At 39.8% G+C, this 22,790-nt stretch overlaps 1 protein-coding gene across 2 annotated transcripts in view; it reads right to left on the reverse strand.

Annotated features, from left to right (window-relative positions):
• The window catches only part of LOC148362824 (uncharacterized), a 49,567-nt gene that overhangs the window by 12,401 nt on the left and 14,376 nt on the right, over window positions 1-22,790 (reverse strand). For both annotated transcript variants that reach the window (XM_088340401.1, XM_088340402.1), the window contains exons 2-11: window positions 16,556-16,654; window positions 14,115-14,240; window positions 11,333-11,654; window positions 6,430-6,978; window positions 6,275-6,310; window positions 6,065-6,132; window positions 2,270-2,510; window positions 2,087-2,212; window positions 699-742; window positions 542-620 (exon numbers count right to left, since the gene is read on the reverse strand). In XM_088340401.1, coding sequence (XP_088196527.1) covers window positions 542-620; window positions 699-742; window positions 2,087-2,212; window positions 2,270-2,510; window positions 6,065-6,132; window positions 6,275-6,310; window positions 6,430-6,978; window positions 11,333-11,654; window positions 14,115-14,240; window positions 16,556-16,629 — 1,665 coding nt within the window. In that variant the 5' untranslated portion in view covers window positions 16,630-16,654. The remainder of the gene's footprint in view (window positions 1-541; window positions 621-698; window positions 743-2,086; window positions 2,213-2,269; window positions 2,511-6,064; window positions 6,133-6,274; window positions 6,311-6,429; window positions 6,979-11,332; window positions 11,655-14,114; window positions 14,241-16,555; window positions 16,655-22,790) is intronic.

Here is a 22,790-nt window from a genome sequence, read left to right on the forward strand (position 1 = left end):
TACATATATATATATATATATATATATATATATATATATAAAATGTATATATAATTTTTCCATAATAAATTGGATGAAGCCAAAGTTTTAAAAGAGTAAAATTATTTTCAACAATAAATTTCTAATACCGCATGAAGAATAATTCTTTGCATGGGTAAAAGAGGGGAAAAAAATACAAAAAATGAGGGGTAGAAACAACATTTTGGCAACTGAAAAAACACAAACATAGATTTAAAAAACTGAAGAAAAAAATTCAGTGAAATGTAGATTTTTGTCATATTGAATGTCACTGAGACACCCTTTATGTACAACAAAAAATCAACTGTTAAAAAGAAAAGACAATTCTGCAAGTAATATTTACAAAGCTTCATTTTGTTTTATGATCATGTTTACAATTTAAACATTCAGTAAAGGTAAAAGAACAATATGATAATAGAATTGTGTTTTTTCACATAACAATGATGATCTATCAAAAGTAATTTACAAAAATTTGATATTAATATAATGCTATATCAATTGCAATGTGTAGGTTTTGAGTCACCTGTATGGCTGAGGCGTACTGTTCTATTCTGCTGCCGATTTTGGAGACAATGGGGGAGTGTGACGCTCTTACGCTGGAACTGACGACAAAAATGATACAGTTTACATTCCAATATTAAGCTCAACTACTCCAAATCGGCACAATATTGAATCTTTACCTTTTCTGGGCAGATTTGCTCAGGAATTCCGCCTTTTCCCCAATCTATGTGGATGAATAACAAGTCAGGACATAAATATGGTTAACTGCAAGGATTAAAATTACGACTTTTGGGTCGGGTTGTCCTACTGAGTCTAGAACAGTCTGACAAGGTCAGACCTGAAATTGCAGCCAGCTAGCGTGAATCATTTTGGTCGGGCTATTCAAATAAATGGAAGTTGATTTAAAAAATCCATATGTATAACAAGAGTTAATTCTCCTATAAAATCAGTGCAGTTCAGTCACTTTTAGTCATTGTCGTTTGTAATATTCTTTGTGCTTTGTAGCACTGGATTTTGCTTCCACTACACCAGGGTTCTCCAACCTTTTTCATGCTGAGTTCTAGTTTTTGCAACTAATTAGCACAAAGGGCGCCTAGTTTGATCTGCATTTCTAAAATAACAACTTAACTTGTTCTACTTATGGTGTTACTATGTTAATACCAGGGTAATCATTGGACGTACAAAAAGTTAGGAAAGTAAATGAGAGAGAAGTAGGAAGTAAGGTTAAATTGACTCAGTTGACCACTAAAAAGTGGTAATGGAATGGCTAAATCAGGCTAGAATTAAGATTTAAGAATAGCCTGACTTAAACCCCATTGAGAACTTGTGGACAATGCTGAAGAAACAAGTCCATGTCCGTAAGCCATTAAATTGAACTGAACTGCACCAATTCTGTCAAGAGGAGTGGTCCGAGATTCAACCTGAAGCTTGTGGATGGCTACCAAAAGCGCCTAATTGAAGTGAAAATGGCCAAGGGACATGTTACCGAATATTAGCGCGACTGTATGTATATTTTTGACCCAGCAGATTTGACCACTTTTTCTGTTAACCTATAGTAAAATCATAAAAGAACCTAATCCCAAATGAATTTATTTTGCGACAAAGAACTATCTTTTCCAATCACTCTAGCAGAGAAAAATCAAAGTTGTAGAAATTATTGGAAACTCAAGAGAGCCATGACATTATGTTTTTCACAAGTGTATGTCAACCTTTGACCACAACTGTATAGTGGTCAAATATTACACTGTGTCTCTTTATGGAATCAGTATCGCAACAATGACTGATACCACCCACCCCATAGTGGACGTTTCATACTAGGAACTAGAGAAATTGTTAACTGCCATTATTTCGTCCAGTTGGAGAAGGGGGAAAGCGGGGTGGAGGAAATGTAACGTATTATCAGAACATTGGCCTAACACGCCAAAGGTCCCCGGTTCGAGATCGGGCGGAAACATGTGTTGGCCTGAAGAGGAATGGGCGCCACCAGGATATAATCGCCCAAGACGCACCCCAGGAAGTGGTGCCCCTCAGATCCTAGTGGTTAAGGGATAACAATCAGAACATTTACCTTAGACGAGCCTTTCGGACTGATGGTGAAAGAGGGCTTGACGGGCTCCTGTTCCAGCTGCTTCTTTTTCTCTGCAGCTTCCGCCCTCCTCTTCTCGATCTCCTCCCTCATCCGCTTCCGCTCCTCCTGCGCAGGAGGGGGCGCTCAAATACCTTCGGGACCTTATCCACGCCTTCAACTTACCTGCTCTTTGCTCTTCTTATCCTCCAGTTCCTTTTTCTTCTGCTTCTCCTCCTCCCCGAGGATCTTCCTCCTTTCCTCACGCTTCCTCTTGAGCTCCTCCAGCTCAGCCTCGGCGTGATGCTGCTTCTGCTTCATCTTCTCGATCTCTTCGCTGTCCGCGTCATCACGCCGACGTTGCAGTTCTTGCAACTTGCGCTCGGCCTCCTGACGCTCGGACTCGTCCGGCGCCTCCACATCCTCCCTGATTGATTGGGGCGAATTGTGAAATCGAGATTACTGATCGGGAAGAACGACCTGGAGCAGGAGCGCCTGGTGTTCTTCCACAAAGGCACAGTGGAGAGTATCCTGGCATACGGCATACCGGTCTGGTTTGCTGGGAGGACAGCAACCGACAGAAATATACAGAGTGATCAAAAAGGCCCAGAAAATCATTGGTTGCTCTATGCCCAGTCTGGAAGACATTGCCGGCCAGCGATACCACCCCAGAGTCAACATTATTTAGGAGTTTACAGTTTCTTTCACAGGGCCCTCACCACCATAAAAAAGCACACAAGACTGGTTTATCAACTTTTAGAATTTTGTTGTCGATAAATTTTAATGCGCTGCTTTTTTTTTTACATTATTGTTACGATGTACTTACAACTTAGGCCAGTCTCTAACCACTAGCTCACAACTTCTTTTGCCGTTTATCTTGAAATTGTTTTTATCTTCATTTTCTGTTTTAAGTCTTTATTACGGTATTCTTCATCTTACTCTTCTATTTTAAGTCTTTATAACGTGTTTATCCTGGAGTGCCATGTCTACCCTCGCTGTAAACAATGTTGTTATCAATGACAATAAAGATAGTTATAATTTTGAATGTGGGAACAAATTATATTTCTAAGGCATGCTAACAATGATATTGTTTAAGGTTGAATATGTCAAGAATCGAAACAGGATCAGGACCCAAATGCGTGACATTCTCACACAAGCTTTTATTTTACGAGAAATGGCGAGTCATGCATGTTAGGCAGTGGTCTGGCGTGGAAAGACAGGGAGCCAGAGACAGACTAGATCGACACCAATTGCCCGAGAGGATATCGGACGGATGGGGTCGATACCGGACAGGACGGGACAGACAGGATTGATATAGAGACAGGATATTTTAAATTAAACAGGACAAACTATACGAGAACGAAAACTGGAGAGAATAATAAACAGGACAAAAATGGATGTAAACAAAACTGCAAACCGATATTAAACAGGACAAAATAAACGAGAACAATACCGGACAGGAAATACCAACAGGCAACAGGACCAAGTTAGAACCCACGTCTTGCGGGGCAGAAGTTTGTTGACGGACTGACAAACAGAGTGAGAACACGGAACTTCAATAGAAAGAAAGCCAATCTGTCAATGAGCCGCAGCTGGCACCACACGGGCGGGCCAATTGGGTAACATGGCAACCGTGACCAAATAGTTTAAAAAAAATAAAACAAATCATGGATATAGAATCCATTCATAAAACTACAAAAATATACGTATACAATATGTATGTTTTTTTTCCAACGAAATTTAAACATTCCCAAAAATATCTAAACTTTTTGAAAACATAAGGAAATGTAAAACAATTCAAAATCTCTCTCATATATGATAATAATATTTGAAGTAAAATAATGATATTAATTGATTAAGTGATTATAAAACTCATTTTACACAAAAATCTAAACTAAATTATTAAAACTGATTTCTCTATATAATGTAACAATGTATATTATTTGACTACGAGATGTTATCTGTCATGCGATCATCAGACATTAAAGTTACGTTTCATATATATTATTATGTGTAATGAAAGTGTGCTATTTTCCGCCAAGTGACATTTATTGACCTGTAGAGGGTGCTACCGAATTTGGCTATTATACTTAAGGGACTGTGTGTATTATTTGACCACTAGATGTTTTTTTATTTTCCTCATGTTGAGGTTTTTGAGTTTTTCCTTGCCCTTATGTAGGTTTTGAATCAGGGTATGGTGTAAAATTAGTCTGTAGTCTGTTATGGTCTGTGGTCTGAGCAGCCCTTTAAGACAGTGATTTTTAACCACTGTGCCGCGGCACACTAATATGTCTTTGTCAAGTGTCTGTGCTGTAAAAACAGGGGGTATTATAAATTATATTGTAATCAAACATACTGTTCGGTGTCATTTTACAACATTTTGGTTAGTGGTGTGCCGCGAATTTTTTCCAATGTAAAAAAAACGTGCCCTAGCTCAAAAAAGGTTGAAAAACACTGCTTTAAGACTCCTTGTGATTAGGGGCTATACAAATAAACATGACTTGACTATTGGTTTTGCTGTATTGTGTCATGCAACCGAAACAGAGTGCCACAAAGCACAAGGAAGAATACAAACACTGAAAATTACCAAATTTGGGGACTGGGTATAAACATGTGTTGGCCTGGAGAGGGTTGGGCGCCACCAGGCTGTACTTGCCCAAGACACACCACAGGAAATGGTGCCCCAACTACTCTAGTGGTTAAAGGGTCCAACCAACTAACCAGCCATATAATAAATTGTGCAGTTTTGCTTTTTATTCAATTGTTTTCTTGTTTAATGAATTAAGTTGCTTCACCAAAAGGAAGCGCTAATGACTACACACTGTCCATTAAGTAATTTAATTGTTTATCTAACTTTTCTTATATCAATATATACAGTACAATATATCATTAGGTTAAATCAAGAAGATTCAAATCAAATTGAATGTGACTCCTTCCTTCCATCCATTCATTTTCTGCACCGCTTATCCTCAGTAGGGTCATGGGGGTGCTGGACCCCATCCCAGCAGTCTTCGGGAAGTAGACACCTTGAACCGGTTGCCAGCCAATCCCAGGGCACACAGAGACAGACAGATCATTTACAGCTAGGGACAATTCGGACAAGCCAATTAACCTGACATGTCTGTTTTTGGAATATGGGAGGAAACCGGAGTGCCCCGAGGAAACCCACGCAAGCACGGGGAGAACATGCAAACTCCACACAGGAAGGTTTGATCCCATGACCTCCGAACTGTGCCGCACACGCTAACCACTGCGCCGCCGTGCTGCCCTTTGAACGTAACTCTTTTCATAAGATCAAATTGATTTAGGAAATCAGTATCAATAACTACCTCAATTGTTTATAATCAAACAAGTACTTACTCATTTTCCAAGCAATTTATAGTTAAAGAGAAGAATTATCAACTAGTTAGTTATAATGTGAGAAAAAAATGTTTGCGTCACAATCATGGAAGGTTTGAGTTGTAAAAGTTTTTTTTTTTTAAATAAAAAAATGATAACAATTGTGAAAGTTTTTGCTTCACAGCCAAAAGTCAAGATGAACAAAAATATTTGTTTTAGATAGGTGTCGAAAATGGAGCACGGCGGCCGCACTGATTAGTGCGTCCGCGGCACAGTTCTGAGGTCATGGGATCAAACCATCCTGTGTGGAGTTTGCATGCTCTCTCCGTGCTTGCGTGGGTTTCCTCCGGGCATTCCGGTTTCCTCCCACATTCCGTAAACATGCATGTCAGTTGAATTGGCTGGTCCTAATTGTCCCTAGGTGTGAATGGGCAAGTGAGTTGTCTGTCTCTGTGTGCCCTGCGACTGGACACCAGTTCAGGGTGTCCCCTGTCCACTGCCCAGATGGCTGGGATGGGCTCCAGCACCCCCGCAACCCTACTAAGGATAAGCGGTGCAGATAATGGATGGATGGATGGATGATATTGATTATTATTATTAACATTATATTATTAGGATTTTTTTCTCTCTCAGTCATTTTACCTGTAAAGCTTGTCTGGCTTCTTGAGTTTATTCTCAACGAGTGTTCCATTCTGTTTAGCTGATCCAATCTATAAGGGAAAAAAAGAGATTTTTTTTTAGATCATTACATAAAAAAACATGAATATAAGTTGTGATTTTGTATTTGGTTTTGTTATTTTGTTTTTTTACACTCATGATTTTATTTATCCGAAATGTACAATTCGTCTTTACCTTGTCTTTAACCGCCACACTCTTGAGCTTGTCGTCCTTTCAACATCAAAATAAGCACGTGAAATCCAAGAAACTTACAATGACTAATGTGTATTATTTGTCTAAATTGATAGAATTGCTTCAATAATCGTAATTAATACCCAAAAAGCTCAAACCTCGTCTTTCTTCCTCTTCGCCTCCAACTCTCGCTTTTTACGTTTTTCCTCCTCCTCTCGTTTGTCCCTCTCTTCCTCCCGTTTCCGTTTTTCTTCCTCGTCTTTCTTTTTCTTCTCTTCCATCTCCTTCCTCTTCTGATCCTCTTCCTTTTTCCTGCGCTCCGCCTCAGCCTCCTTCTTCCGTTTTTCTTCCACCTCTTTCCGCTTTTTCTCCTCCGCCTTCCGTTTTTCCTCCTCCTCTTTTTGCCTCCTTTCCTCCATCATCTGTTTTTCTTCCTCCTCTTGCTGCCTCTTGGCCTCCTCTTTCCTTCTCTTCTCCTCCATCTCTTGTTTTTCTTGCGCTTCCTCCTCCTCCTTTTTCCTCCGCTCCTCAGTTTCCCTTTCCTGTCTCTCCTTCTCTTCTCTCCTCATCCTCTCATCGTCCTCTTTTTTCTGCATCTCCTCTTCCACTATTCGACGCATCTCCTCTTCTTTTCTTCTCTTTTCAATTTCTTCTTCCTCGTCAACTTCTGGTGCAACTTCTTCTGCTTCCTCAGCTTCGGTCTTACCCTGTGAACAATTGTTTTATTTTAATTTGCTGGATGAGAATTTAGCAAATTTAGACCAAAACTCTGTGGTTTCATCTTACTAGTTCCTTTCAAAATAAAATGTAAATATGAGAAATATAAATATGAGAAAATGCAGACCTATGCTAAGGTTTAATGCATTAACTTACACAGCAGCTCGAATATCTAAGCATAATCATGAAAAAAAAATACTTTTTATGTCACCAACTGCCAAGATTTTGTCAAATTTATGTTGTTGTGTGAAAATTCAATACTGCGATCCCTCGTTATTTTACACTTTATACTTCCCGGTGTCGGTGGATGGCGGGTTGAAAAATATTCCGCGATCCATTATCCCTGATCATATATTCCTGCCAGTTAAGACTGTCAGAGCTGACTTGGTATTATGGTATTATTTGTTTATTTAAGAAAGTCTGCGCAATCTTGACTCTTTTAAAACGTGCTCTGAATGCAAGGTTAATTTAATTTATGCAAGAGTGTGTGCTTTAGGGATGGATGTGAATAGCGAAGGATAGTTAATAATGACTGATATAGAGGCATATGATGCAGAGGGCGTAAACCAGTGTGTACTGTCAGGCCTCTCTGCTGATTAAGGGGTGCATGGCACAGCAACTCACCCCTTGTTGTGCTGTGAACTTTTTGTTCAGTGTCAGGTTGGGAAGAGCAAAGGGGAATGAATGTTTGGTGAATGTGAGTGTGTCCTTGACTCTAGCCACTTCCCACTAAGGGCCCGGTCACACAGCCGTTTGCGTCTGAATCACGGCCAGAAATTTCTGCCCGTGAAGCAGACGGTGTTGGACGCTTTGAGATCGCCATAAAAACGAGATACAGCAGTGCTTTACACGCGGTCGGAAATTCACACGCGGTTGGCCGCGCGAAAAAGTTTTGCGCTGCTCAAAATTTAGACCACGTGTTAACCGCGGGCGGCACACGAGGTAATGACGCGGAAATGACGCGGAACGACGTGCTTTGGCCGCGGCCAGGGCGTGGTTACACATGGGTAGGACGCGAAATTTCAGCGGGTAATCGTGGGTGGAGCACGGTCATAGCATGTTCTGCGCCTGTATCGCGGTGTTATTACGTGAAATTAGCGTGTTACGCGTGTGACGGTCAAACGCCTTTCTCCGCGTATATACAGCACGATTTGCCGAGCACACGTCAGTTGTGCTCGAGACGTCAAGGGGTGGACATGGATCCCCGTCACCGTAGTGACCTCGTCTTAATCCATTTTTATTTCTTGACATTTATTTTCATTTCATAACAAGATAATAAAATAAAAATGAAAAACTATTACAATAATAACATATTGGCTTCTTCGGTGCCATAGCTTGAAATCTTGATCTTCACGGGACTGTGTCTTGAGCGGTTATGATTTCTACAGCCCGGTGTTATGCCGAGAAATGCATCCTTGCCGAGATTTGCATCCCCTCGCTACTACAACCACTTTTACCTTGTTTTATCTCACTTTTAGGGAATGTAATGGCGAACATATAACCAAATCCACTTCGTCTTGCAGTTGTTGGGAATGTAATACAACATAAACCATTCCGTCTTTGTTTTTGTTGTGAACGTAATCCAACGGTAATGCACACCGTATATAAATCACTTTTGAGAACTGTTATGCACTCTACCGTAAAGCTTATTATGCAGAAATAAGCTTTATGGTAGAGTGCATAACAGTTTCAATACGAGCGATTTGAATAGAAAAATGCAAAATAAACATGTTACCTGCTCAAAAGTGATTTGTATACGGCGTGCATTACCGTTCGATTACATTCACAACAAATACAAAGACGGAATGGTTTGAGTTGTATTACATTCCCAACAAATGCAAGACGAAGTGGTTTTGGTTATATGTTCGCCATTAAATTCCCTAAAAGTGATATAAAAGTGAGATAAAACGAGGTAAAAGTGGTTGTAGTAGCGAGGGGATGCAAATCTCGGCAAGGATGCATTTCTCGGCATAACGCAGGTGTTGTGCCCAAATCCGACTCCTATGCAAAATCCTCCCCCCCTCGCGTGAACGCGCATTCTGCTGCGCTTCCAACAAAAGCGATCGTATTCTATATAAAACGCTTATTAAAACAATAAAGCGAGCTAATTATAACAATTGGGAGATCCTAGTCTATATAACGTGTTTATTTAAACAATAAAGTGCGAACGTATTCTACAAAATGCGTTTGTTAACGCGGATGAAAAAGTTACCAACGTCAATGCACGCTTCCGACAAAAGCGATCGTATTCTATATAATACGCTTTTTAAAAAAAATAAAGCGAGCTAATTATAACAATTGGGAGATCCTAGTCTATATAACGCGTTTATGTAAACAATAAAGTGCGATCGTATTCTACAAAATGCGTTTGTAAACGCGGATGAAAAAGTCACCAACGTCAATGTACGCTATGATTTCCGCGAACACAACTAATTGTACACAAATAGCCTTTATTTGATGTACTATAATAGCCTTATGTAATGTCTTTTTTATTGTGAATGAAACCCTGGTTGCATTGGATCCCGCGGTGTAAACAAATTGTTGCTGTTTTTTTCATTTAAAATCGAACTTCCCTGCCTATACTGGTTGCAAAGTAAGACACGCTTCAAACCTTATTATGTTTTTTGGTTTTGGGATCCAACTACAGAGGAATACCTCCACTTTGTGATGTGTTACTAAATAGGTTTTCGTCCAATCTAGTTCGTTTTTATTACTACTGTTAATAATAATAAAATTATTATTATGAGAAACGTCTGAAAGTTTTCAATTTCACTGGGCTGACTTATTGGTGCCACAGAAGGTTACTCTAGAAATTACAACTCTGTATCTCCAACAGAGTCTGTTTTAGCAGGGGGGGAGGATTGGGGCAGGCTTTTTTGTTGTTTTGCCTGCCCAAATCCCCCCCCCCTGCTAACTCCTGAATAAAAACTCCAAATGACCCCAAATTCACTGTGCTGACTTATTTATGCCACAGAGGGTTACTATAGAAGTTACAAGTCTGTATCTCAAACAGGATCTATTTTAGCAGGGGAGTCAGATTTTGGCAGGTAAAATGCTTGCCCAATTTCTCCCCCCCCCCTGCTAACTCCTGAATTAAAACTCAGAATGACCCCAAGTTCACTTCACATTAGTTGTGTTCGCGGAAATCATAGCGTACATTGACGTTGGTGACTTTTTCATCCGCGTTTACAAACGCATTTTGTAGAATACGATCGCACTTTATTGTTTACATAAACGCGTTATATAGACTAGGATCTCCCAATTGTTATAATTAGATCGCTTTATTTTTTTTTAAAAGCGTATTATATAGAATACGATCGCTTTTGTCGGAAGCGTGCATTGACGTTGGTAACTTTTTCATCCGCGTTAACAAACGCATTTTGTAGAATACGATCGCACTTTATTGTTTAAATAAATGCGTTATATAGACTAGGATCTCCCAATTGTTATAATTAGCTCGCTTTATTGTTTTAATAAGCGTTTTATATAGAATACGATCGCTTTTGTTGGAAGCGCAGCAGAATGCGCGTTCACGCGAGGGGGGGAGGATTTTGCATAGGAGTCGGATTTGGGCACAACACCGGCTCGGCAGCTTTTATACCCGTGGTCCACATGAGAAAATGACGCGGAAATGACGCGATGAGGAAGCGGAACAGTCGCCGGCGTCTGTTTTGCGGGCATACCACCGATGAACAGCGGGTTGGCCAATTTTGCGCATTTTCCATCGCGGGCAACCACGGGCAAAAAAAAAAACGCAAAATTTTACCCGCGATACAGACGCAAACGGCTGTGTGACCGGGCCCTAAGGGGATAAGGTTTCAGAAGATAGATAGATGGATAGATAGATTCAAATACTGGTAACTTGGAAATGGGTAAAAGAAAACCTCAAATCTTCTAGAGAAATTATATTTTCAAGCCAAGTAACGTGATCTTTTTCCCTTTTTTCCCTTACAGGTTTAAGATTAAATCATTTACTGTAAGAGTTTGGTCAAAAACAACCCAATTTGAGTGACTAGATAGATAGATAGATAGATAGGTAGGTACTTTATTCATCCCCCATAGGAAAATTCACCATCATTTTTAAAGTGGTGGTTGAAAAACCCACATTTATGTTATAAAATCAGAACAAACAATCAACAAGAACTGCACTTCCAAGTATTATCTGTTTGAAAAAAAGTATCAAATCAGAATAACAGGGCATTGTAGTCATGCTGAGTTTTTTTTGTGTTTTTCCTTGCCCTCATGTAGGTTTTCTGATCGGGGATGTTGTAATGGTAGTCTGTGCAGCCCTTTGAGACTTTTTATGAATAAATGAGACTTGACTTGATGTAACCATCTCATTACCTCGTCTTCCTTCTTTGCATAATCCTCTTCCTCCTCCTGTGACTCGGCACCCAGCACCTCCTCCTGGACATTTTCATCTTCCTCCTTTGCTTCCCCTTCCTCCTTCCTTTGCCCTTCTTCATTTTCCGTTATCCCGTCGAGTCCGTTGGCGGCGGCAAAATCCGGGTCCAATTCCTTCTGCCTCTCGATGGCTTCTTGCATCCTTTTCTGCCGTCTCTCCTCCCTTTTTGCCAAGCGCTCCTCCAGAGCCTGGTCATCATCGGCTGCAGCTAGGGTCATGGCGGAGGAAGCAGGGGCCTCGCAATCTCTCTCGCTGCAGGGACTGCACAGAAAATGTTTTTATTCACTGTATTTTTCACAATAGGGGCACCGGATTATAAGGCGCACACCCAAACAAAAGTCTTTTGTCTTATATTTTTCATTTACCGGGTATAATGCGCAAGGAATTCAAACTCTATGTAGGGATTTTTCTAGCTTTAATCTTAAAAATCGTAGGGATTGAAACAAATTATTCTTTACTGCAATCGGTAAACAAATTTGCCTCTAGGTGTTGCTGGTGCTCCACTATAAATCTTTTTTTTTTGTCTCTGAAGGATGCCAAAATTACATGCCAAAAAAAAAGTTCCTATTTTAAGATCTTTGAGTTCTGATATAATTACTAATCCCAAGAAAATTGATTCAATAAACCAGGCCGGAGATTATGGGAGTTTTCAACCGCTGAAAGTCTGGAAGTTACTAGCACAAAAAGAAAGTTTCCCCCTATAACGCTAGTCGATTTGGGGAGATTCCCTTCTACAGAAAAAATAAGCTCATTCCCGAGAACAAGCAAACATAGTTTAAAATCTGAAACCGTCCTCTTATTTGTGTTTGGTCTTTTGCTGTGGATCGTCGCAATGTGTGGCCCACGTGCTGATCTCCAGGCCGCAGAGAAGGCCCGTGCGGCCGTTGTGCGATATGTAATTCAGGTAGGAGTTAAAAACGAGACCGGCTATCATTCAGTCAATTCTTTTTATATGGACCAGTGGCGCTCGACCAGATCATGTCTCTATGGGCGTGGTCTTAGATATCTGATACTCGCAGTATCGGGTGACGGTGTTTGAAATTGCTAAACTTGTTATAAAGCCAAAGGAGGGAGAAATTTGAGTAATATTCTGCACTTGAGAATGTCCCTCCAATCGACATAATGACGTATAGTGAGAACATTATTTTATCAGTACATTGCCTTGGATGTTTTAATTACACTCAAAACTTAATGTTATCATCATGGTACATGGTGAATTGGTACGTCTGGGAACTGTCCAAAAGGGGACGCAGTCGTTCCATCCATTTCAAAGCGAGCCACCCAAAACAAAGAATGTAGAAGTCATTTTTGTACTGGGCTTATTTACTCTATATATATTAACAGTTACCGCATCTATTCATGTCTATAACCGTTGCACATATTATACACTTACAATTTACATTAATGCGATGATATGTTAGTGCAAAGACTGATCAGTCAAAAACTACCACTGACCAAAAACACAAAACATTGTTTGCAACAGGAATCAAACCTAGGTCATGGCGATGAGAGCGTGGAAACCTACCCACTGGATCACTAGTGATACAGATGGCCTTCAAAAAGGCATTCAATTTTTATATCCTTGTCACGCTATTTTTACTAACAGTGCCAGAAACAATTGTTTTAGAATGGAGAAAAATGAAACTCCACTTAAAAGATATAAATCATTGCAAAAAAAAAAAAAAAAAAGCACGGCGAGGGAAACAACTCTTTGGTGTATCTGATGTGTTTATATCTTTCAGGACAACTTTCTGTTTTCTCCATTCTCAAACACTTTGTTTCTAAAACTGTAAAAATTGTATGATAACGAGAAAAAATAAAATCTAATTATCATATGTCACCTTTGTCACTGGTTGTATAGTGGTTAAGTGTCAGCACTCTCACCGCCAGAACACCGGTTAATTTTCTGTTGCGGTCACATATATGCCATGTTTTTTCAATTGATCAATCATTGCGCAAATACGGTGATATGCTGTAAAACCTGGTATAGGAACGCACACAGATAAGTACTGTATGCATTTCTAATCATCTCCACTGCATTTTGTAGTATACAGTATGAGGCGTTTTAAGGCGCACTTTCTAATTTCTGGCTAATTTGGTGTTTATAGGTGCGCCTTATAATCCGTAAAAACTAACACAGACTAATTATACTGTGGGAGGAGACCAAGAGGAAGGCCGCGATTGACGAGAATGGATGGTGTTATGAGTGCACTGCAGGAAAGAGGTCTAAATCTAGTGAAAGATAGAGCTCTTGTTGGTGATAGGAAAGAGTGGAGAGGTTTTGTAAAAGGATAGTGGGATCTTTAGACGTGTTCTAAGGGATGGGCAGGGCACCCGTATAATGTGGCAGGGGTAAACCAGTGAAAGCTGTCGGGGCCTGCTGTTGAACAAAAGAGTGTGTTGTGTCATCCTGACCAGAGTGACACGGCCGCTTTCTTGTGTTCAGGATCTGGAAGGACGAAAGCATGACCAACTTAGGTGCCAAGGTGCCTAACTTGTTTGGGTGTTTGGGCATTTAGGTTGGCCATGGTCCATTTTTCTTGTGTTTTTTGCTTCTTTTTCCTTTTTTCTTTTCTTTGTTTTTGTATACATGTTTGTCTTGCTGTCGGTCACCCCTCTTGAGGGATATGACCAAGGTAGATATATAGATGGATAGAAATATACTAAGTAAAAATATCTCGCATTGACGTTAAGAATATCGAATTTTCGATAATATCCCACTCGTTGTTATTGATGGCATCGCCGCCTCCGGATTCTTCCATCTCTCGCATCTTCTTCCTCTCCTCCCTGGCCCGTCTTCTTTGCTCCCGAGCCGCTTCTTCGTCATCGTCGTTGGCGTAGCCCATCCTGGTGAGGGGCATGCATTGCAGTATTTTACTCAGCGTGTATGAAAAAGAAGGTATAAAAATACTAAGCGGGCATGATTGTAGCCATGAGGAATTTCAGGAGATTCCCAAAGCCGCACACCGGAGCAGTATGATGTATTTCATAAATGGACACTCTCCAGGTCACTTTTATATGAGACTAAATAAATGCATGCATACCTGATATTTTTAATAACAAGAGATAATAGAACAAAATATACAAACTAATAATTTAATTGAAGTATGCCATTGTTTCATTTTTGTATTATTCATTTTATCGTGTTAAATTGTAATTGGAAACGTTTTAAAGACACCTTAAATAACGCACCCCAACCTTTGAGAGAGATATACAGAATATGAACTATCTAATAAAAGAAGGAAATATTTTTTTCCATGTTTTTATTAATTATTCACATTTGAGGTGTCATTAAAGTTTGAAAGTAGAATATTTTCTCTATTAAGAGGGATGGTCGCCACAAGGCTGTACTTGCCCAAGACACACCACAGGATGTGGTGCCCCTACGACCGTAGTGGTTAAAGGATACAAGCAAACAAACAGACAGGAATGCCCAACTGAGTCCTAAGAACTCTTATGCTTTATTTTCCATTGCGCCTATCTGCTTTTATCTGACTTTTATCAGGCGTAATAAACCCCGAGAAAGATTAGAAAAGAAATGTTTATAAGCGCGTCTAAAATGCACGCAAATCATCTGTTACTCTGCTGCAATCTCCTGTCTTAAATTTTCAAATGCCGCACCCCCCTTCTTGTAAATTAATTACAATTTTATTGTACGATTGAGTTTGTGTTTTTTTTCATTTGACTTCTATTTAACGATTTGATTTCATTTTTCATGTATAGACTGATTAACTAGGTCACATGCTCGGAAAATGCTGGTCTACTAGTGATCCCAAGAACCAAGAAGAAATTCGCCGGTTCAGGAGCGTTCTCCATTCAGGCACCGGTGCTGTGGAATGCTCTGCTCTATGAAATTTGATCTGCAACCTCAGTGGAACTGTTTAAATCTAGACTTAAAACACACTTATATTCTATACATGATGAATGACCTATGTTTCACATTGTCAATATCTGTTTATTATTTGTTATTGCAACATCCATTGCAGCCTGGTCATCCTGGAAGGGGGATTGCCTTATGTGCGCCCCCTTCTCAAGGTTTTATTTTCCTCATGTTGAGGTTTTTGAGTTTTTCCTTGCCCTCATGTAGGTTTTAGAGCAGGGGATGGTGTAATAATAGTCTATGGTCTCTGAAGACCTTTGAGACTCCTTCTGATTAAGGGCTATACAAATAAACATGACATGACATGAATTGTGAATGAGACTAAATAAATACAACTACATATATATAAGATAACTACAGTACTCGTTATAATAAATAATAATAGACATATAGAAAATATGAACTACTTGAATTCAAGAATAAAGTCATTGTTTGCCAAGCTCTTACTTAATCATTTAATCATAATTATTTGTAATTTATTTATTTTCTAAGTCATTTTTTTATATTTCATATTATTCATATTGAGTAGTTAAATATTTTATTTTGTATATGGACAGATTAGCCAGGTCATTTGCAAATAAGACTAAATCAATGCAAAAATAACTTCTTTTTTTTTTAATTTTTCTCAATTCTTCTTTTTAATGTTTCATGTTATTTTTATTTAATAACTGTTATTTTACTTGCTTATTTCATTTTATTTGGAATACCGATATTTTGATACTATAATGCTACTATAATAGTGATTAACAGTTGAAATGAAATATATGGGGTTTGTTTTGCAATACTGTACATAGATAAAAAAAAAACGAGAAAATGCAACTAACTTATTACACATACAATAAAATAGAATGGGAAAATATTTAAATCATATAATATTGTATAAATGGACTATTTAAAGACTTAAAAAATAAAAATAATATTAATAAGGGATATGAATTACAATATGCATGCTTTTTTATGCATATTAATTCCAACAATATAGAGAATTATATTTACATATAACAAAAAATATTGACAACAAAATGTTACACTTATAATATAAATATAATATTTTAGTATATCACTCCCAAGAGCTAATTCTACTCCACGTTATCCAGAAATCAGTCTTAAGCCCCCTACGAATATTATTTCCATCCGACAAGAAGCATGATGGGTGTTTGTTGCAGTACTTGGCAGCTCGGAGGTGTGAAAAGGAATTAGGGAAACTCGCCTTCAAGATTACCGGTGTGCTGAACGATAGCTACGATGAAACAAATAGCGAAAACAAGCTTGGTTGACTCACTTCTCGGCCTCTTGTCGCATTTGTTCCCTCCTCTGCCTCCTGAGCTCCATACGGCGGTCAAAGTCGTCGTCCATGATGGCCTAAAGATTTCCCTTTTCTCTGAGAAGAAAAACAACATAAGCAGGACTATAAGTCGTGTTTTTTTTCATAGTTTGGCCAGGGGGTGCGACTTATACACTGGTGCGATTTATGTGTGAATTTCTAAACACATTATTATATAATTTCACATGTTATTTTCACACTTAACCACAAGAGGGTGCACTAGGCCTGTGTTGATAATTTCAACATTGCCGGGAGCTCATAAAAACAACTGAGAAGTGCTGAACAAAAATGGCGATGAAAAAAATCAGATTCTGCAGATTACTAGTTGCAGGTAGTGAAATATGCATCCGAAAACGATAATCGAGCAGCAGAAGGAAAGTTTGGAGTTGGCGAGAAGTGGAGGTGACGAGGAGTCTGACGTAAACAATGTAGAAGCAGAAGGAGGAAGCATCGTCCACACCTCCTGAGTTGGGGGAGTTGTTTAAGATTGAGAGAGAGAGAGACAGAGAGACAGAGAGAGAGAACGTGAGAAACGAAAGAAAAGAGATAAAAGGAGAAATAGTGAGAGAGGAGGAAAAAAAGTGAGAGAGAAAGAAATCCAAAGAGAAATAGAAAAAGCGAAAGGGATGAAAAGAGAAAGGGAGAAAGAGAGAAGGGGAAGCAAAAGAGAGAGAGGGAAAGACAGAAAAGAGAGAGAAAAGGAAAAAAGGAAGAGAGTGCAAAATAAGGTAAAAAGACACACAGAGAGAAAGAGAAAAAGAGGAGCAAAGAAAGAGAAAAAGAGTGACAGAGAGAGTGAAAAGAAGAGAGAGTGAGAGAAAAAGGGATGAAGAGAAAGAGAGTATGAGAAAGAAATACAAATACAGCATCTTTGTGAGAGGCACCTGGCTTTGGCAACATCTACTGGACATATTTCGACCTTCAGCTCATTTTTCTCTTGCGCTTCTCTTAGCATTGTCACGTGGGCCGGATTCAATCCCTTAGCGGGCCTGATCTGGCCCGCCATGTGACACCCCTGGTCTCAGGTCTTGTCTCAGTCAGCAAATTCTCAGTTTTTATAAAAAGACAGTTTTTTTTTAATTGCCGGTTAAAATAAAAAAACTTTAACTTGAAACCCAATTTTGACATGGGCTAGTATTGCTCATCAAAATGTTGTGATTATTTTGCACGAAACGTAATTCTCGTTTAAGACTTCCAGATTTTAGACATTTAAGATAAATTGACTCCGGGTAACTTCTGGTTTATTACCTGCTTGACTTACATCCACCGTTTGTTATGACCACGATCAGGAGATGATCATTTCTTAAAAATCAGTATCTGTTTTTGTAGCCTCCAGCAGCCCGGCAACACGTATGATAATTTTGGCAGTCATCTGGGCACAGCAATCTCAAACTACACTCCTTAATTAGATCCCTTCTCAGCAGCAGATGGTGCCATTTTAATGGATTTTTGACCAGTCCGTCAGAACCAATCCTGGTTATACCTCAGTGTTACCTGTACTTTCGTTCTATTTTCTTATAGGTTGGGTTTGAGAACCCTAATTGAAAAAGTCCCGAGATATTAAATCAAATGGTGAATGAAGTAGAGCGGCACAAGCCCAGCTTAAGCACATCAGCACAGCCCGTAGCTGTTTATCAAACCCGAGTCTGGATTGCATCTCACACAAAGAATTCCTTAACCTCCGTCTTCCAGCCGCTTCAACTACCACAAAAGGAAAAGGGATCTACTTCAGCCGTCTCCTTTCCTTCTCTACTCTTCCTCCTTCTTTCCTCGGTCTCGCTTTTCAACCATTTTTACTCCAGTGTGCACATAACGTTCACGTCTCTCGTTACGTTTCGTGGAATCCCCAACTCCTTGTGCGTCACTTTGTGTACACGTTGCTCACCCTGCATGCTGTAATCTGCAAGAACTAGAATTTGCAGTTACGTTGACACAAAAGGTGGCTGTAGGGATTAAAAGGAGTTACTAATATGATGCTTCGGATATGAAAACCCACCACTGTTCAAACATCGTGGGTCATTTAGAAATGTCCTGATTTTTTAAAGAAAAAGCACTGTGTTTATCTTTAAATGAAGAGAACATTAGAGTAGTCAGAAATCAACTCCATACATTGTGTAAGTGGTAAATGCTCTCTAAATATCATATATGATTCACTGTCTGGACTCCAGTGTGATGAACGACAACCCCACCGAGGGGGCGCTGAATAAATAAGAAACCAAAAGTGATAGCGATCTTAAGGGTCCTTACGAAAACAATTCCAGGGGCATTTTTGCTAGTTACATTGGAGATTGATTGACATTATCCATCATGGCCTGTTTGTTATGGTTTCCACTAGGCATTCATACTCATGATGTTTTATGATAATTAATGAGATAGGATGGCCACCAGGGGCGCTATACAAAGGTTTGTTTGCACAAAATGGTAAATGAAAAAAAAATGTAAATGAATGTTTTATTATCTCTTTTCTTCTTTTTTTTCAACATTATATCCCTCGCTATCATTTTATGTTTATTGTGAACTAATAGAATTTGAACATCTATCTATTTCATGTTGTGATGCTCTTTTATCATTTATTAAAAAGACAAATCCTACTTTTTGGAACGGATCAGCGCATTAACATTCAAAAGACGCCTCTACTTACAAATGTTTCATGTTACAAAGCTATTAACGGAACGAATGAAATTCATAAGTAGAGGTACCACTGTAATCGGTGATGGCGTATACCAGGGTCTCCAACGTGGTGTCCGCGAGCACCAGGGGGCCCCCTTGAGACGGTTGAGGTGCCCGCAGACCTGTTGTCAAGATAGCTCACAATTGGTGGGTCATTGTGATTTTCTATTAAAATGATTGTTATTTTTTTGTTGTGGACAGAGTCTATTTAACTCTACATCCAATAAATAACCTGGTAATAACATAATAACAACATAGTAATGACAAGATAAGTGGTTATTTTAGAAATATATATTAAACTGGGTGCCCTTTGAGTTAATTAGTATAAAAAAGTAGCTCTCAGCTGGAAAAAAGTTGGAGACCGACCCCTGGCATATACGAACCCTTTCATAAACTCAGAATAAGGAAAACAACTGCAAAAACAGAACAGGACGTCAAAATGTACGTTGAGAAAAAATTAAATCAAAACATTTCTTCATATTGCTTTAGGAGCCCAACCACCCAAGGGTGGCCATTTTTTTATGTGTTGTGATCTACTTTGTTTCCTTTACAATGTGGGCTCAAGTTCGTAAGATAATGCTATTTTATAAATTCTTAACTCAGGTGATTTCGGCAGAGGTACCAAGTACTAGGAATCTTGTATATTGTATTCTCTTTGCTTTATTATTGTATTGTTCTCAGCTCAGGGATGCTGCTGGAAATGTGAATTTCCCTCCGGGGATGAATAAAGTATCTATCTATCTATCTATCTATCTATCTATCTATCTATCTATCTATCTATCTATCTATCTATCTATCTATCTATCTATCTATCTATCTATCTATCTATCTATCTATCTATCTATCTATCTATCTATCTATCTATTGCAATTTCTATGAAAACTATGAAAATTAAAAACAAATCTAGCAATGTTCCTTTTAAATCCTGTAGATAGCACTCTTGGTTTCAGTAGAAAAACTACTTCAATACATGTCCAGTGCTACAGTGTGTAAAAAGTCCCATCTAGAGCAGGGGTGGGCAAACTACAGCTCGCGGGCCACATTTTGCTGGTCTGGCTTATTAATTAATAATTAAAATTTAATGTCACAGTAAATAAAGAACCAATGACACGATTGCCCATTGCCCTCACTTGGCCCTGCCCGTTTGGCGCCAGCTGCGGCTCGTTGCCTGATTGGCTTCCCTCCTATTTAAACTCAGTGCTCTCATTCATTCCTTGTCAGCCCGTCAACAAACCTCTGCACAGTCTTGCAACTCTGCAAGACTTGTGTTTTGACTCTGCCTGGTATCTTGCTCCAGTCTCCAGTATCCAATATCAATCCCGCCTGTCTCGTTCTACACGGTCTCTTGCCCCAGTGTTCGGTATTGACCCCGTCTGTCTCATCTTGTCCGGTATCTTGCTCCAGTCTCCAGTATCCAATATCAATCCCGCCTAACTCGTCCTGTCCGGTATCTTGCTCCAGTCTCCAGTATCCGATATCGATCTCGTCTGTCTCCTCCTGCCCGGTATTTTGCTCCAGTCTCCATTATCCAATATAGATAATGCCTATCTCGTCCTGTCCAGTATCTTGCTTCAGTCTCCATTATCCAATATCGATCCCGTCTATCTCGTCCTGCCCGGTTTCTTGCTCCAGTCTCCAGTAACTGATATTGATCTCTTCTGTCTTCTCCTGCCCGGTACCTTGCTCCAGTCTCCATTATTCAATATCGATCCCGCCTATCTCGTCCTGTCTGGTATCTTACTCCAGTCTCCAGTATTCGATATCAATCTCGTCTGTCTCCTCCTACCTTGTATCTTACTCCAGTCTCTAGTATCCGATATCGATCTCGCCTGTCTCGCCCTGTCTGGTATCATGCACCAGTCTTCGGTATCCGGTATTAATCCCGTTTGTCTCGTCCCGTCCGGTATCTACTCGTGTGTTCTGTATCGATCCCATCTGTTCTGTCTGGCCTCGATCTCGTCTGCCTCTGACTTCTCTGTCTCACTTTTTCCGCCTAGCAATCACTGCATCCCTGGCGTTTTTGTATTCACGCGCATGACTGCCCCGTTCCCGTAGAGTGAAGCTTGTGTGAAAACGTTATGCGTCTGGGTCCTCCGTCTGTTTGGGTTCTGACAACCAATCATGAAAAAAAGGGTTTTCTTTTGTTGTCATGTGTCTACTACAAAAATACTACTACAAAATTACTACATACTTCCTGCAAAATTAAATATTTAGTTCAGTGCTTAAAACAGGGACCTAATATATTATTTGGCATAAATTCTAAAAAAAAAATACTAGAGATATACAACATATTTAATACCACAGTAATTCTATGATAGAAAAATACTACAGAAATACTACTGCAGTAATACAACAAAATACTTCTACATGAATACAACTGCAGAAACTCAATATCAAATTAAGTTACTTGAAACAGGAACATAATATATTGTTTTGCTTTAATTCTGAATGTTTCAAAAGCAATTTGAGGAACATAATCTATTTAAAAGCATATATTAAAAGGAATATTATATATATACCACAGCCATATCCCCCTTGTGGGAGGTGGCTAGAGTCACTCCTGACTCTTTTTGGGAGATTGATTCAAAGGAGGGGATTCCCAGCCCCCTCGCTCAACCCAACTGAGGTGTTGGGAGTCATTAGGTGACCAAGCCCCCCAATTCCAACCCCTAATGCTGAACACCAAGCAGGAAGGCAACGGGTACCAATGTTTAAGTCTTGGGTATGTCGTGATTACCTAACTGGAGCCACCTGAGGTAATCAGCTGGTGTGCTGGAACGCGATTTCCTGATTGGTGGAAGCTTTCTACATAAGCTGTCAGCGTCCAGAGATGGACGTTCGAGTGTACTCCTCGTTTCCCTGAGTGAGCCTCCAACATTCAAGTTTACGATCTACTCTTCCGTCCCGGCCACCGACTTACCTGCTACGTTACTCGTCACGCGTTTTCACCACGGAGTTGCCATATCGTCCAAAGAGGCTTTCTGCTACCAAGAGCCGACGTCCCAAGCCTGCTCCACCGAACCTTGTCCAAATAAATCCTTTAACTGACGCTATTGGATCCGAGTGCTTGTTCTGGTCCATGACAGAACACTCGAACCAAAAAATGGATCCAGCGTCATTTTTTCCCACCTCTGAGAAATGCGGAAATGCAGAGCAGGAATCCGCGCTACAGCGCCTACTACATACCGAAGGCGCGGTACAACAGATCGCCCATGACGTATCCACACTGGTCCGGCAAGTACAACGTCACCAACAATTTTTTGAGCAACAGTGCGAAGCTTTCCCGGCAACACGACCACAAGATCCGGTTCCGCCTCTTTCTGATCAGGTCGGCAGTGTTGAACCACGAGTAGGTTCGCCAGAGAGATTCAGTGGAGAGCCCGCCCAGATCCGCCCCTTTAATTTTTGATCTACAACCGCGAGCCTTTGTGAACGAAAAGACGAAGGTGGCCTATGTAATAAATCATTTGACTGGCAGAGCCCGCCTTTGGGGAACGGCAGAATACGAACGAGGGGCGACAGC

This window comes from Urocampus carinirostris, chromosome 7, assembly GCF_059441175.1.
Source record: "Urocampus carinirostris isolate Australia breed hairy pipefish chromosome 7, RoL_Ucar_1.0, whole genome shotgun sequence".
In the NCBI taxonomy this organism is placed as follows: Eukaryota; Metazoa; Chordata; class Actinopteri; order Syngnathiformes; family Syngnathidae; genus Urocampus; species Urocampus carinirostris.